The 15,595-nt window shown below is 37.3% G+C and overlaps 1 protein-coding gene across 1 annotated transcript; it reads right to left on the bottom strand.

Moving 5' to 3' along the window:
• Positions 1-668: 668 nt before the first annotated feature.
• LOC117291885 (proteasome subunit beta type-2-like) lies at positions 669-8,309 on the bottom strand. Its single transcript, XM_033773880.1, has 6 exons — positions 8,113-8,309; positions 4,583-4,705; positions 3,869-3,939; positions 3,288-3,450; positions 2,655-2,704; positions 669-1,731 (listed from the first exon to the last, which is right to left on the bottom strand). The coding sequence occupies exons 1-6, from the start codon at positions 8,201-8,203 to the stop codon at positions 1,630-1,632; spliced, it is 600 nt and encodes a 199-aa protein (XP_033629771.1). The 5' UTR covers positions 8,204-8,309; the 3' UTR covers positions 669-1,629.
• Between the last annotated feature and the right edge of the window lie 7,286 nt (positions 8,310-15,595).

Genomic DNA, 15,595 nt, shown 5'->3' with positions numbered 1-15,595 from the left:
ATTTGTCTGAAATTCCAAAAAGACAAAAATACACCAATTGAAGGGGTGCAAATGATTAGATGAGATTTTGTCCGCACTCAACACATACCATTCCAAATGATCTTTAAGAATCTTATGTATATGCGCAGGAGTTTGTCAAGCAAAATAAACTTCCATTAATCCATTATTGTTGACCATACCGGCCTCCTGTTTAATGCTTTCTTTGATTTATAAGTAATACCACAATGTATCCCTTTGGTAATTGTCAAAGACCAGTCTTCTCACTTGGTGCATTTCGTGCAAAAAATAACATATCTGTGAAAAATTTCGACTCAATTGGTCGTCGAGGTTGCAAGAGAACAAAGGAAGAAAACACACCCTTGTCGCACAGGTTGTGTGCTTTCGGATGCTTGAATTCGAGACCTCGTCTGAGGTCTCAAAATCAATTCAAATATTATTTTAGCTTCCTCAAAAACTATATTGTACGCTATTTCAGGGGGGGGGCAATGTTTTATACTATCAACAGCTCTCCATTGCTTGTTACCAAGTAAGTTTTTATGCTTACAATTGTTTTGAGTAATTAACAGTGTCCAGTGCCTTTAAAAACAAAGCAAAAGACAACGAAACAGAAGAAAAACTACAAAGGAAATGCACACAAATCTGACAGAAGTAGAACCACACGATAACGATTGAGAAAAGAAAACACTCCTGTTTTATTTGAACCATTTCATAGAAGTACAAAACATCTCTTACAGACGCTTTAGTTGGATGCTTGAAAGTTTGAGAACATTTTAGTCACACTTTCTTGAATTTAATTCTTATGTTAATTTCACTGGAAACCTTTTCAAAATTGAGGCTTAGAACTTGCTCGGAAATAGAAATAAGTTCTGGAAACTCATAAAAAAAACTGTCATACACACTGAAGTGTTCAGCTTTGTCAGCAACTCTAAAGAAAAAGGACTTCAGTTTTTAGACTTGAACATATTTTTGTGAACACTAGAAAATGGTGATTTTTTAGAAGCAACTGATACAATTTGTATTAATGTACTTTGCAAGGGTTCTACTGCAAAATTCCAAAAGTAAATTATTTATACATTTTTAATATCCCCTGCCTAAGTCAAAACAAAGCAATATACATTGTAGTATTGCCAGAAATGCCAGCTTTGCGAGGAAAAACAACACCTATGATTTACGATTGTTTTTTTTTAACTTATGGACTACAATAAAGGTACAAGTATGTACGTTCCCGCCCAAATCAAAATGGTGTCCTTCCTAACATTAGTTAACATCAGGTAACATTACATGCGCTGAAGACGGGTGGTTCATCCAAATGCATAAAATTCAAAGTCAATAGTTAACTTCATTCACCCTGACAAGATCACAAGTGAATTGGAGACAACATTTCTTTGTTTACAGTACATTTTAAATCTCAAATACAACAGGTTTCATCTTACAATTACCATGGCTCCTAGATTGCAATTCAAAACCCTAGCTGTTTATAAAAAACACTTGGAAAGGCACCTCCCCCCCCCCCCAATTCTAGGGAAGATCGCTACTCTGCATGCCATGGATTGTTTTAGGTACAATCAAGATAGCTGGTCACAAATAATGGTCTGCATTTTTATTTTGAATAAGCTAATCCATCAGACTTCAGAGAGTTTTTGCGTCGATGACTGGTAGGGAGTGAATACCATCCTTATCTACAACTTTGACTTGGAATGCAGGCAGGTTGATCAAAAATCGCTTTTGTACCTTTACAGAAGTGAAACATAAAAAGTAGATCAGTACAGATTCAACGTCACTTTTAAATTAAATACTTAAACCTATTTAATTCACAACATTTATGCTTTTTATTGTCGTTCCGTTTTGTTATTAATGAAAAACAGAAGTACTTCATATCTGCTGGACTTCATATCTGCTGAAAAACAGAAGTACTTCATATCTGCTGGACTGAAACCTTGTAAAGATAACTAATTGCTAAAAAAATTTACCCCAAAACATTTGAATAAAAAAAACGATTTATTCAATCGTTTTTCAGGGTTTCTGATGGCTGGTGTTCATTCGGGAATGCTGCAGCCAGAGATGCGGTTGGTAAATGTATTAAAAATTCCTGTGAAAATACCGTGACAGTTTACTGTTTTCTCAACAAGTACGTATATCACTGAATTTAGCTGAAACTATCCAAGTGACTTTTATTATATCTTTCTGTATACATTCTCCTATAAATACATGACTATACTTTTAACCATATTGCTGCTTAACCATAAATTGCTAAATGTAATGCTCTCTATGTATATGGGTAATGGCATGCATTTTAATCTGTAAATTGCCCCCTTTCTTACAGAAATCCCACAGAACAATTCAAGAAACAATGACTGCCAAGTTCATAACTGATTTCTAAAACTTGAATTTTCACAAAGGTCATCCGCACATGGCAAGTTTAAACCAATACAAATGTCTTATTCAATCGACCTCGCCAACACACAGTCAACAAGTTTGATCTGGTATTATCGGCACAGGAACACTGACACTGCTAGGGTTAGGGACAATATTTTTCATGAGCACAGCAACAAGTTTACCATTGTTTTAAACTCTGTGCTTATTCCTGTATATTAAGAGCACGCCCACTCACATCTTTAGTCCCCTCCCCCCTCCCAATAAAACTGTCAACTTACCTCCACTAAACATTTCTTCAGAATATCCATCGCTTCCTCTTGGTTGATATCTGCCAATGTGAACAACAAAAAGGGTCATAAAGGAGTATTAATTAAAAAAGGAATCAAGTCTGAGACATGGATGGAAAAAACAAGAAGTTATTATTTTGGATTTGACCTGACACCAATGAGTGAGAAGCACCGTGTGCTCAGTGCTGTCCCTGAATCCAGAGGAAACACATCCACAGGCATTTTACTCTGGCATCTTGTCACTAAAAACGCTTACAAGAACTCTGCTCTAGAATAGGACATAGTTAATATCACATCCGTGATCACAGGCGAGTAAAGAGTCTTGTTTAAGGACACAAGTGCCTTGACCAGGCATCAAACCCAGACCCTGAAATTTACCAAAAAAACCTAAGTCTAGTGCACTACACAGCTCCGCCTTGGCACTCCACCAGTCAACAGTGTTTAAATCACACTGGTGCCGAATGGTCAAATACTGGATTATAATCATTATTAATAATTTTTCTCATCGTGCAGATAGAATAGACACAATTATAAATCTTTGCACTGAGATATTTTTTTTCTCAAATTCGTTTCTGTACTGTAAAAGATGATGATAGTCCAAGCCAATGTAGTCTGGTTCCTCACCTCTCCTATAATGTCTGTCCATGATACTGAGTGAGAACATTGCACCGTAGCCATGTGCTCCATAAGGGACCTTGTTGAGGGATGCCAGGTAGTCCATAAAATATAATGACGGGCCGTCCTGGTCATCGTGGCCTGCTATTAACATATTGACGGAATATGGTGTCTGAAAACAATAGTTAGAAGAGATAAGGTTTAGACAATGGTATTTGGAAATAGTTTTTGGTACTGCCCTGTAACTCTGACAAGTACCCCCTCAGTAATGTTGAATAGTTGTGCAGTTAAAATAATACAGTTTATTGAGATAGAAATCAGAAAGTTACCGAATCACAGCTCTAGTATTATATAAGGTCAAAACAAAACAAAATCAAACAAAAACATTTCTATTTCTTGTAACTAAACTGATAAACAAAAACTGCTAATTTCAAACATTTCCTGATTGACTGCATGTTTTTCTACTATACAACCTATTGTTCACTTAGCTTCTTGTTGTGGACTTATACAAAACAAATTTTCCATTATTTGTTTCTTCGCCTAATTGACAGATTCATCTGGATTTATAAGTAATCTCTTAAAAGACTCACCCTGCTCCTGAGAAAGTCTGCCAGATTTTTTCTTGTGAAGTTTGCTGCTGCATGTGGGGACAGCTCATACCCTGTGAATTTAAGATACAATTTATGATGTCACAATACAAATCACTAGATGGTAATAATGACAACTCATCTTGAATCTTACCGCTAATGGGATGCTTGGAGTCATCCCCCCCCCCCCCCCCCCCCCCCCCCGCAAAGTCAAAATCCAGGCCTACTAGAGTTTAGTTCGTCCAAACATTGAATACTGCAGTCCAGTCTGGGATCTACACACACATCAGGAAAGTCACAGCCATCCAATGCCGAGCTGCACTATTTATTATGCATGACTATAAGCTCAGTAACTGCCGTGTTGGGTGAACTCCAACTTCAAACACTCGCGACGTCAAGTTCAGCGGCTAGTTACATAGCACAAAATTATTCACAACAATACAGACCTCCAGTTAGACAAGCACCATCCTAAGTTAGGAAGAGTTTGGTGTAACCGACGGCAGAACCCAAACCCACACTCTGACAAGACCTGGAATCATTTTCATTGCAGTGCCAGTAGACCACTTGGCCACTCCACTGTTTACTACATTGTAAAATAATTGTTCTGTACTTAAATTCAGTGTTTTGGGAGGACATGCCTGAACAGATATGCATAGTTAACAAACTTATTTTCACTGTTGTCACTTGACACTGGAAGGTGTCTACATATGATCTTACCATTTCTCATCTTGTATAGCTGGATGTTCTTCTGTATATATTCAGCAAACTGCACAGTGTCTCCTGTCTCACCAGCGCACAGCATCAGTAGTTTGTCACTAAGCTTAAACATCTTTTCCTGATCTACAGTAAATGAAGACAATTACCCGAGTGTTAAAAACTTTAGTGTTATAAACTGCTCACAAAAAGTAAGGAAACTTTTTTCAATCCAGTATATTTGTCATTATTTAATACTCTCTTTGTATATGGTATATATCAATGCAAAGCTGAACTGTTCCTCTTTAAAATGATACCACAGTTGCAATGATTACATGTTGCTGGACTTGACCACGTTAATGAGAATGAGACAAAGTCACAAATCAAATGTGCCAAAATTAGCAATTTTGTGTTACTGTGTGAACAATCAAATTGACACTGTAATTCAAACAAGCAAGACAACTTACTGAATCTTAATCCACTTTATTGAGACAAGAAGTTTGGTATAGAGCAAGACAACTTACTGATCTTAATACACTTTATTGATACAAAAAGTTCAGTAACAAGTGAATGATCCGAAGGCGTTGATGACAGCCTGGCACCTTCTTCTCATGCTGCACACAAGTCTTGTGATGCGCTTATGATGAGGGATGGCGTTCCATTCTTTATTAAGGAACCTGGTTAGGTCAGCCATAGTTGATGTGTTGGTGGTTCTGGCGCGGACAGCGAGGCCAAGCTGGTCCCACAGATGTTCCATGGGATTCAGGTCTGAACTGTTAGCAGGCCAATCCATCTGGTGCACCCCAACATTTTTTATATAAACTGCTCACAAAAAGTAAGGAAACTTTTTTCAATCCAGTATATTTGTTATTATTTAATACTCTCTGTGTATATGGTATATATCAATGCAAAACTGAACTGTTCCTCTTTAAAATTATATCACATTTGCAATGATTACATGTTGCTGAACTTGGCTACATGCATAACAATGAGGCAAAGTCACAAACCAAATGTGCCAAAATTACCGTTGTCTGTGAATGGTCAATAGGTAATGCTCATTAATCAAACCGATCAAGCTTTTCAGAACCATTAATGGTTTACACAATGAATTGCACCAGTGAGCTCATCGGACACAATAATTTACCCTCATCTCATGAAAAACACCTTGTTTGATGGGTATTTGCAAGACGATATTCTACAGCCGAATGCAGTCCCATACTTGCAGACTTTGGACCAAATGCAATCTTTCAAGATGACACCGCTCGCCCCAATCGAGCCCGACTGGTGACTGACTACCTGAAAAATGTTGGGGTGCACCGGATGGTTTGGCCCGCTAACAGTCCAGACCTGAATCCGATGGAACATCTGTGGGACCAGCTTGGCCTCGCTGTCCGTGCCAGAACCACCAACACATCAACTGTGGCTGACCTAACCAGGTTCCTTAATGAAGAATGGAACGCCATCCCTCATCATCAGCGCATCACAAGACTTGTGTGCAGCATGAGAAGAAAGTGCCAGGCTGTCATCAACGCCTTCGGATCATCCACTCGTTACTGAACTTTTTGTATCAATAAAGTGTATATTAAGATCAGTAAGTTGTCTTGCTCTATACCAACAAAAACAGCAGTAAAAAAAAATGTATTAGCCCTTGAACCAACTCAATTCATATGGTATTGTCCAAGTGCGTTCCAGTAGTAGCATCATGGCAAACGCTTCTTTTTGTTACTAAATCGTGGTAATATTAAATAAAAACCCTTTTTTTTACAGTTAAAAATAAAACTTTTTCAATAGATTGAAGGTAATTTGGATACATATTTTATTATTACTCTTACACATACTGTTTATTTTTGTTCAAATATTGTTTGAAAGTGCATTTAAAGTCACCTGGAAATAGAATTTTTTTTCTTTCAAACATAAGAGTATATGCTTACGAACAATAAAACAATTTTTCTAGTAATTGTTTGTCACGATTTATATGTTTACAAAATATATAACATTGTTTGGGGGGCTGACTCCGCCTACCCCTTTTGTGACGTCAATCGAGGCAGACTTTGCCTGCAATGCGTATAGTAAACACACGTGCAAAGTACATGTCGTCCAAGTCGTGAGTTGGTACATTTCAAAAAGTGTTTTTCTGCATTCAGCAGCAATACACCTGGTCGGCATTGCCGGGAAAAAAAACATTTTTTTGTTGTTGAAAAGTACAAACTCACGACTTGGTCCGTACATGTACTTTGCAATTGTGTTTACTCTACGCATTACAGGCAAAGCCTGCCTCGATTGACATCACGAACAGCGCTCTCTCGGGTCGGGGTCTACTAATTTGTAAATAACATAGGACCTGATTTTTTAAAACCTTAGTTAACTGTTTTTTCACATTCCACTCATCAAATTAGTGACAAAAGCTTTATTTTTAAAAAATACCACTTCCAGGTGACTTTGGCAGTTGTCATCATCACTGGTCAGCTTTTTTAGTGTGACCACATGAATCTACTAAACATGCTATAAAATAGAATTTAACAAAAAATGCAATTAATTGATCCATTGACTGAACAGCCCTGCTTTGTCCTTTTTGACCATACAATACATGATAGAGCAAGGTTAGGTAAGGATGCTCTGGAGTTTGACTATAGTTTGACCATGGAGGTAGGTTTGACTGAGGCGTAAAAATAATTCTTTTGCAGTAATATATCAAGCTTTGCATATGTTAACTTATTTTGAACGTATTATTTTGTTGTTGGGCTAAACCTTTCTGTAATAGGGGTGTTACAATGTTGCAGTGCGTGTGCGTGCTGTCCGTTTGCATTGCACGCCGTTCACTCATAATGGCGCGCACGCACTGTAGCACTGCAACATTGTAACAGAATGGTTTAGCCCAACAACAAAATAATGCGTTTACAAAGCGATGCGACAGGTTCAAAATATGAACCTGGGATTTCGCTCTGGAATCTGGTAAGTTTTTGTCCATTTTTCCTCGAATTATTTTCTAAATGGTGTTTTGAGTATTATGGCAGGCTGCATTAGACATTACGGATTAAGTTTGTACCCTCAGAATTTGTGTCATGATTTTTGAAAGTGGTAAAAATGGGGCAAATCTGGTGACTAGCTGTCGAAATAGTACGTGTTGGACCAGATCAAGATCAACCGTTTCCGCTCAAAGGAATCTCGTAACCCTCCGACCTGGCGGCCGTCGGGAGGAGGGTTACGTTATCGCAACTAATGTTAACTCTCCAAGTCCAAACACACACAAACAAACATTGTTGAGAAAAACAAAACAAACAACACAACAACAGTCCAAACCAAATTCAAACAAATCCAAAATTCAAAAAGCAAAGCCAAACAATTCATGCTCGATGATCTCAGCACGTCTTAGGTGTTCTTTCATTCAACAATAATTAACTTTTCAAAATAAACAAGTTATATCCAATGCCGCGGAAATGTGATTAGGTTTTATTTAAAAGACATTCTATGTCGGAAATAGACGACTATACGGTCACAGCTCCACCACTTTACTGATGACATGAGGATTTATTTATACCATTTTTAGCTCTTACCATGCTTGAAAAGAAAAACACTGCGCCCAGCAGTCATATCTGAAGCGACCAAAACGAACCCATCTCCCTGTATACCGATCAGAAACTCCATTCTTCGCAAAGGTTTCGAAGTAATGCAGTAAAATGGAGCAGACGTTCACCAGAACGCAGGAAACAATCTCCACTTTATTTGCAAAATCATTACAATGAAGAGACTGCCCTCAACGACAAAGATAGGATAGTTTGGGAGTTTGGATGGCGCGCTCCGACGACGGGGCGGGGGTCGGCTTAACCCCCCAAGAGTCTTTTGTGCACTGAAAAACTTTTTGTTTCCCATTAAACTTGGTGAACCCTTTTTTTTTTTTAATGAAAGCTAGATAAATAAAAACCCACTGAATAATTCTCAAAGGCAAAAGTTAATGATCATAAAAAACATATTTTGGTAAAGAGCATTGGAGAGCTGTTAATATTATAAAACAGTGTAGTTTTAAAGAAAGGGACAATTTTTTCACCCACAAATTTAAATCTGAGAGAGGCTTCAGGTTATTTTATGCATGCATGGTGCTGGTATTTTACAGTTACCAAAAGAACAACCTGCCTTTACACAACAAGTGTTTGCTGCATCACTCATTTGCATGACTACAAGTTACAGTTAAAATTCATTTATATCTACTGTTTTATTTCAAGTAGTCAAGTTTTGTATCACACGTTAGCCTCTACTTATGCAATACATTTCTTTGAAGTCATTCACTACAGCTGCCTAAAGCAATACTGAAAAATAAAAACCAAAGACTTGTTAATAAACGAGACATATAATTTGTTTTTCATATATTTTTTTATTATTTACTCCTCAATTTTCAAGGATTAGAGATAATTTAGAAAATACTTGAAAAATATGACTGCTAGCCTGGTCACCTGTCAGTGCTACAATTAAAAATGTACAACATTGGTTGGTTTTTCAGCAGCAGACAGGAAGAACCAGGCTAATATAAATTACTAAATGTACTAAAAAAAAAGAATAAGATGTAAACCAGAGTAAGGATCGAACGATTTCAGTGCGACAACTCATTCACAACTATAGACATTGATTTGCAGCAACCCTAATTGCGGAAAAACTAGATTCACGTCTTTTTCAAGGCGTGTACAAGGGGTACCACAGCAAATAAGTTACAAGGAATATAACTTAATAAAAAAGAATAACAAATTGTAAAATAAGTATTCACAAAAAAGCACAAAATTTGTTGTTATGTAGCATGAACCAATTGGTGGACGGAACAAAATATTGACTACAACAGGGGCCGATTCATGGCTCTGCTTACCAAAAGCAAATAATTGGCGCTTGCAGAAGCAGGGAATTCTGCACAAACATCACGCATATTTCATTGGTTAGCAGGGAATTTTTGCTGTGCGCACTCGCACCCCACATTGCTAGCCCTACGCTTACACAACTAGCGCAAACGGAGAATGTTGATCGCGAATGCAGATTTAGGCGGTAAGCAAAAGCAAAGCCATGCATAATGGGCCCAGATAGACTCAAGTAATTATTTTAACAAGTTAGCACATAATTTCCCGTTATTTCTTTTTATGTTTCCAGTGGCGTAACCAGCTAGTGGAGGGAGGGGAAGGGAGTCTACCCTCCCCCCCCCCCCATCACACCAACACACCACCAAAAAGAATATATAAACTGAAACATAATAATAAATTAAATAAAGGACAAATTAATAAAGAAACAAATAAAAAATTATATATTTTAAATTAAAGCACCTTTTGTGCATAACCGGCATACTAAGTTTGGGAAAGACTGTTTGAGAAATGATAAAAGACACTGTACACGTTTGGTAATTGTCAATGACCAGTCTTCTCACTTGGTGTATCTCAACATATGCACAAAATAACAAACCTGTGAAAATTGGAACGTAATTGGTCGTCAAAGTGGTGAGATATTAAGTGAAAAAAAAAAACCTTGTCACATGAAGTTGTGTGCTTTCAGATGCTTTATTTCAGGACCTCAAAATCTAATTCTAAGGTCTTGAAACCAAATTCGAATATTTTAGTAGAAAATTACTTCTTTCTCGCAAAATTACGTTACTTCAGAGGGAGTCGTTTCTCATAATGTTTTATACTACAAACAGCTCAAAGTAAGTTTTTATGCTAACAACTATTTTGAGTGATTACCTATAGTGTCCAGTGCTTTTAAAGGTCGGGTCATAGATTGGGTTTTGTCAATGTACATGATGTTATACTGACTTAATATGCATATTTATTAAGAAAGGTACAGTAAAGGTCATCAGTAAAAGTCTCAGCTGATTACAGTGATTGCTTGCTGAGAAACAGTAAAAACTCACTGGTATTTTCACAAAAACATTGAATAAATCCATTGTTTAGTGAGGTGACCAACGCATTTCCGGCTGCAGCATTCACAAACATACACCAGCCCTCAGAAATAGGAGAAACAATTCATGCATGAATCACTTTTCAGAATCAATATCCAAACCATATTAGTTCTAAGGGGATCCTTTCTCAAAATAGTCTACCCAATTACAACCTGGGCTGTTTCACAATCAAGTAACTTGGGGTCATTAACTTTTGAAGAAGTTACCAATCTTTGACTCTACCTTTAATTGCTTAAAGGCACTAGACACTTTTGGTAATTGTCAAAGACCAGTCTTCCCACTTGGTGTATCTCAACATATGCATAAAATAAGAAACCTGTGAAAATTTGAGCTCAATTGGTCGTATAATTATGAAAGAATAAACACCATTGTCAAACGAAGTTGTGTGCTTTCAGATGCTTGATTTCAGGACATCAAAATCTAATTTGGAGGTCTTGAAATCAAATTCGTGGATAATTACTTCTTTCTCGAAAACTACATTACTTCAGAGGTAGCCGTTTCTCACAATGTTTCATACTATCAACCTCGCCCCATTACTCGTCACCAAGTAAGGTTTTATGCTAATAATTATTTTGAGTAATTACCAATAGTGTCCACTGCCTATAATTCAGTACATCAACCCTTCCTGCAAATAGTTTCTCTTAAGTATAAAGCGCAACCCCCGCCCCCCCCCCCCCATCTGCTCCCCTCCCACGCAAATAAAAATCTGGTTATGCCAACTGTGTAACTATCTTATTACAAGCATTTGAGATATAAGTAGGAAAGTTAAGTTATCATGAGGCTTTTAACTGACAAAAGAAATAAAAGATTTTAACATAGGTTTTCTCGGCCAATTTCGGAAAAAGAGCAGCCAATTTAACCGTCAAGCTATTCTATTTCGCGCGAAATCGAATGCTACTGAAAAGGGTCATTCGATTTCGTTTGATGATTAGTCAAATGTAATGTTGCGTCATTCGATTTAACAAAATAATCATTCAATTTAACAATTCATCAAAATTCGCAGTCGCTTCTTGAGGTGTGTCTCGAAAAAGAATGACGATACACTAAATTGAACATAGTGCTAAAGGAATTTGACTCGACTCAAAACGAAATTGAATGGCCGAATTCTGAATTTGAAACGCAGCAACAACTAGAGAGGCAAAACAGCTTTAATTCAAACGCATAAAAATGAAATTGGCTGCTCATTTGCCGAATTTGACCGAGAAAACCTATATAGTTAAACTTAAACTTAGTTCAAATTGTATTACCCACAATATTTTTTAACTTCTGAGTATGCTAGTCTCTACTTTGGCCATCAAAAACATCAAATGGAAACCATTAACAAAGTTCCCCTTATTGAGCTTTTACAAATGTTTTTACAATAACAAACCACACATTAAGGACCTTTTAGGAGAAATGTACACAATTCAATAAACAAATGGATGATACAACATTAGCCTGTGAGGTAAATTCCAATCCATTCATAGTTTGACAGAAACATTGTAAAACCTAACAAAGACAATAAAATCTAAACAGCAAAGAGGGAATTTACATGAAATTTCACCATAGGTTTTTTAGAAACAGCTCCGCCGATCAATTTTGTTTCGGTTAAATCTTCATAAGTTATTACCCCCTCATATATTTAGCTAAGCAAGCAACAACTTGTAATTTTCAGCTGTTATTTCCGAACAGAAAATATCACTTTTCAAGGAAAGTTAAATCATTAGTCGATTTTGGACTCAAGAAATTATTTTAAATCTGTTATCAATGATGTACCATCCACTGTACTACTACTACTGGTATTACACCCAGGTAAAACCGACTCCTTTATTGGTGGTGGGGGGGGGGTATGGTTAGGCAAATGGCTACCATCCCCTTACAATGCCTGCGAAATGCTCCTTTTGGTATCAGTGTTCCCATTCCTAATTTCCCACTATCGACAGGCCCTCCTAGGGAAAGGTTTCGGGTTGTCTTGAGTCCCTCTGAGACACCCCGCCCACCATGAGTGCGCCACTCGCTACTACTGTTTAGATTTTACTGAAAAACATCTAGTTATTTACTGTAACAGTGCATAGACAAGTTGTAAACACAATCTTGTACAGAGTTTACAATTCACACAGCTTATTTTTACATTATTATTTTGATGACAATACTGTAGGACAGCGGCAAGATGTCCAAGAATAGCAGCAAGACAAAAATGTTGACATTTTTGTTATAAAATTTAGGTGCACTTAGTGAACAATTATAACTCAAGTAGATGTGATCTCATTTCTGTGTTAAGTAAAAATTATTTTTGACATTTAAGGTATTTTTATTCTATTTACATTTTGTTAACTCACAGCTTCATTACACTACAACGTGCTATTTTGGTGTGGTGTCCTTAAAAAGTTGCCATTTTAAATCATATATTTTTCATCTGTTTTGGCTTTAAAATTATAAAGCAAATCAGCATTGTGCTTGAACCTCTCAATAGACCTTACGCCTGTACACATCAGATATCATCTTGATTTGTCCACTCCTAATCCCCGAGCGTATATTGTTGTGCGTTTCCATTGTTTCATTAGCGTTTTACTTCCAAGCTGGGGGCGAGATGACGTCAACACTAGTACAAAAAGGTCTTTTGGTTGCACATGATCATTTGCAAGGGTCGGCTACTTTATGCAGATATCTACAGAACATGTCACAGGTCAAAGTAATTGATGCACTAAATTTTGTCAGGGGGAGTGGGCAACTTTAAAGGAACACATTGCCTTGGATCGGTCGAGTTAGTCTTTGAAAACAATTGTAACCGTTTGTTATAAAATGCATATGGTTGGAAAGATGTTTTAAAAGTAGAATACAATGATCAACACAAATATGCCTCGAAATTGTGTGGTTTTACTTTTACCTCGTCAACTAACACAGTCGGCCATTTATGGGAGTCAATTTTTTTACTCCCATAAATGGCCGACCGTGTTAGTTCCCAAAGCAAAAGGAAAACCACGCAATTTCGAGGCAAATTTGTGTGGATCATTGTATTCTACTTTAAAAACATCTTTCCAACCATATGCGTTTTATAACAAACGGTTACTAACGCTTTTCATAGACCAACTCGACCGATCCAAGGCAACGTGTTCCTTTAACTTTGAAACTGTGTTAACCCAAAAAGTAAACACGTCATAGACTCTAACAAGGTGGTAAAAACTTAGCACACACATTTACAGTTTACTTGAAATTAAACATAAACTGGGGCCTTAAGTCGAGCTGTTTGTGCTGTTTTTTTCCCCATCCATAAATGATTTGATTCAGATGCAAGAAACATTTGTTTCTAAAGTCTACTGACTGGAGATCGTGTGTCCCTTGTTCTACTACAACACATGGGGAACTTTTGGTAATTAAGGCTGATCTAAAGCTGACATGTATATTTTGTTCAAACCGGCTTTGCTATTCACAATGTACACAGTAACTGAAATGAAGAATTTAAAACTTTGACTGCCTCGGTGCAGCTTGCTATTGACCCAAATCACCTCATGTCATCACCCACAATAAATGTTGCGTGCATCACTTTGGGAAGCAAATTGTGTGTGTGTCCCTATGCAATGCGCAACGCACATGCAGTTTAGACCGCACACCTACATGCATTTCGACTCCCAAAATGGCAGACCACATAGTTCAGTGAAAAATTATTGTTTGATATGTAAGAAAATGCCTTAAAAATATTACACTCAAATCACAAAAAAAAGCAAGAGAAGCTGGTAAGAACCAGACACACTAAGATACATTTTGTAAACCCCAAACTTCCAAAATTAACCTTTCATTATTTTAAACTAACACATGAGCTGTAACAGGCAATCTTGAAAGAGGTGACAGACTCATGTGCGACTGTGTACTAAACATCTGGTCATATTAAATTTGAATACTCATTAACTACTTACACAATTTGGACATGAAACACATCACGCACGCTCTTCTAAAACTTTCCTTATTTACATTTTATAAAATCGTAGGCACCGATCCCAATCACATCAACATAAACCCAGCCCATTATCATAATTGACATAGAACTGCTTGAAAAGGAAACAAACTAAATTTCCAGTTTGAATTTCAAAATAAATGAAAAAGGGCATCTTTAAAGTCAAAGTATTTTAGTATTGATCTAATTCACCTGACCTCATCATCACAATGATCTTGGTTACTCAATTTAGTTGGGAGTCAATGTCCCTGTGTGTTTTACAGTGTTGTGCACATTTTAGGCAACAAAGAATTAACCCGCTTCAAAATTCTGATTCAGATGCAAGAAGTGATTTGTCTCAAGTGAACAAAATCAAGGCTGGAAGGGAAAAATAGTCTAACACCTCGCCGTGAATCGTTGACATAAATGCATTTGAAGCCATTTCCACATGCTGTATTGGCAACTAGTTGTGCACAGCTCCCAAATAATTTCCCTTCCACTTAAAGACACTGGACACTTTTGGTAATTGTCAAAGACCAGTCCTCTCACTTGGTGTATTTCAACATATGCATAAAATAACAAACCTGTGCAAATTTGAGCGTGATCGGTCGTCGGAGTTGCGAGATAACTATGAAAGAAAAAAACACCTTTGTCACACGAAGTTGTGTGCTTTCAGACGCTTGATTTCGAGACCTCAAGTTCTAAACTTGAGGTCTCGAAATCAAATTCGTTGAAAATTACTTCTTTCTCCAAAACTACGTCACTTCAGAGGGAGCCATTTCTCACAATGTTTTATATTATAACACCCCTTACCAATATTCTGCCTTTTCATTGGTTTAGAGCGCGTCACATGATATGTCTTAGTTTTGCTAGACGACGGCCATGTGATAGCGCATCGGTTTGCCGTGCGCTAGTCCGAAAGACTAGCACATGGCGTGCAGTACCCAGACATCAGTTGCGTGTACGAGGATGATAAATTAATAGTCTGTAACCATTTCAGATTACATGACACTGCATGCAGAGCACAGTAAGAGTTTTCGCAATCTGTATTCGCGTCGTCCGTGGATTGTAGCATTCAGGTCTGTAAAGTCTGTACATTATTTAGAAATGTTTGGGGTGTTATAAAACAAATGTTGACTGCTTCGAGTGCTATGGTTTAAACTACGACTCCCTCGGTGATCCCCGGAGCAGTCTATTTTCC

The sequence above is a fragment of the Asterias rubens genome, chromosome 6, assembly GCF_902459465.1.
Source record: "Asterias rubens chromosome 6, eAstRub1.3, whole genome shotgun sequence".
Classification (NCBI taxonomy): domain Eukaryota; kingdom Metazoa; phylum Echinodermata; class Asteroidea; order Forcipulatida; family Asteriidae; genus Asterias; species Asterias rubens.
The sequence above is the reverse complement of the archived record's forward strand: the minus strand, read 5'-3'. Positions and strand labels throughout refer to the sequence as shown.

Excerpts from the sequence above, each read along its gene's own strand:
- LOC117291885 (XM_033773880.1), bottom strand. The coding sequence starts at position 8,203 with ATGGAGTTTCTGATCGGTATACAGGGAGATGGGTTCGTTTTGGTCGCT. Across the intron at positions 3,940-4,582 it reads GCTATACAAGATGAGAAATG|GGTATGAGCTGTCCCCACAT; the intron begins GTAAGATCATAT and ends TTAAATTCACAG. Across the intron at positions 3,451-3,868 it reads CAGACTTTCTCAGGAGCAGG|ACACCATATTCCGTCAATAT; the intron begins GTGAGTCTTTTA and ends TATTGTTTTCAG.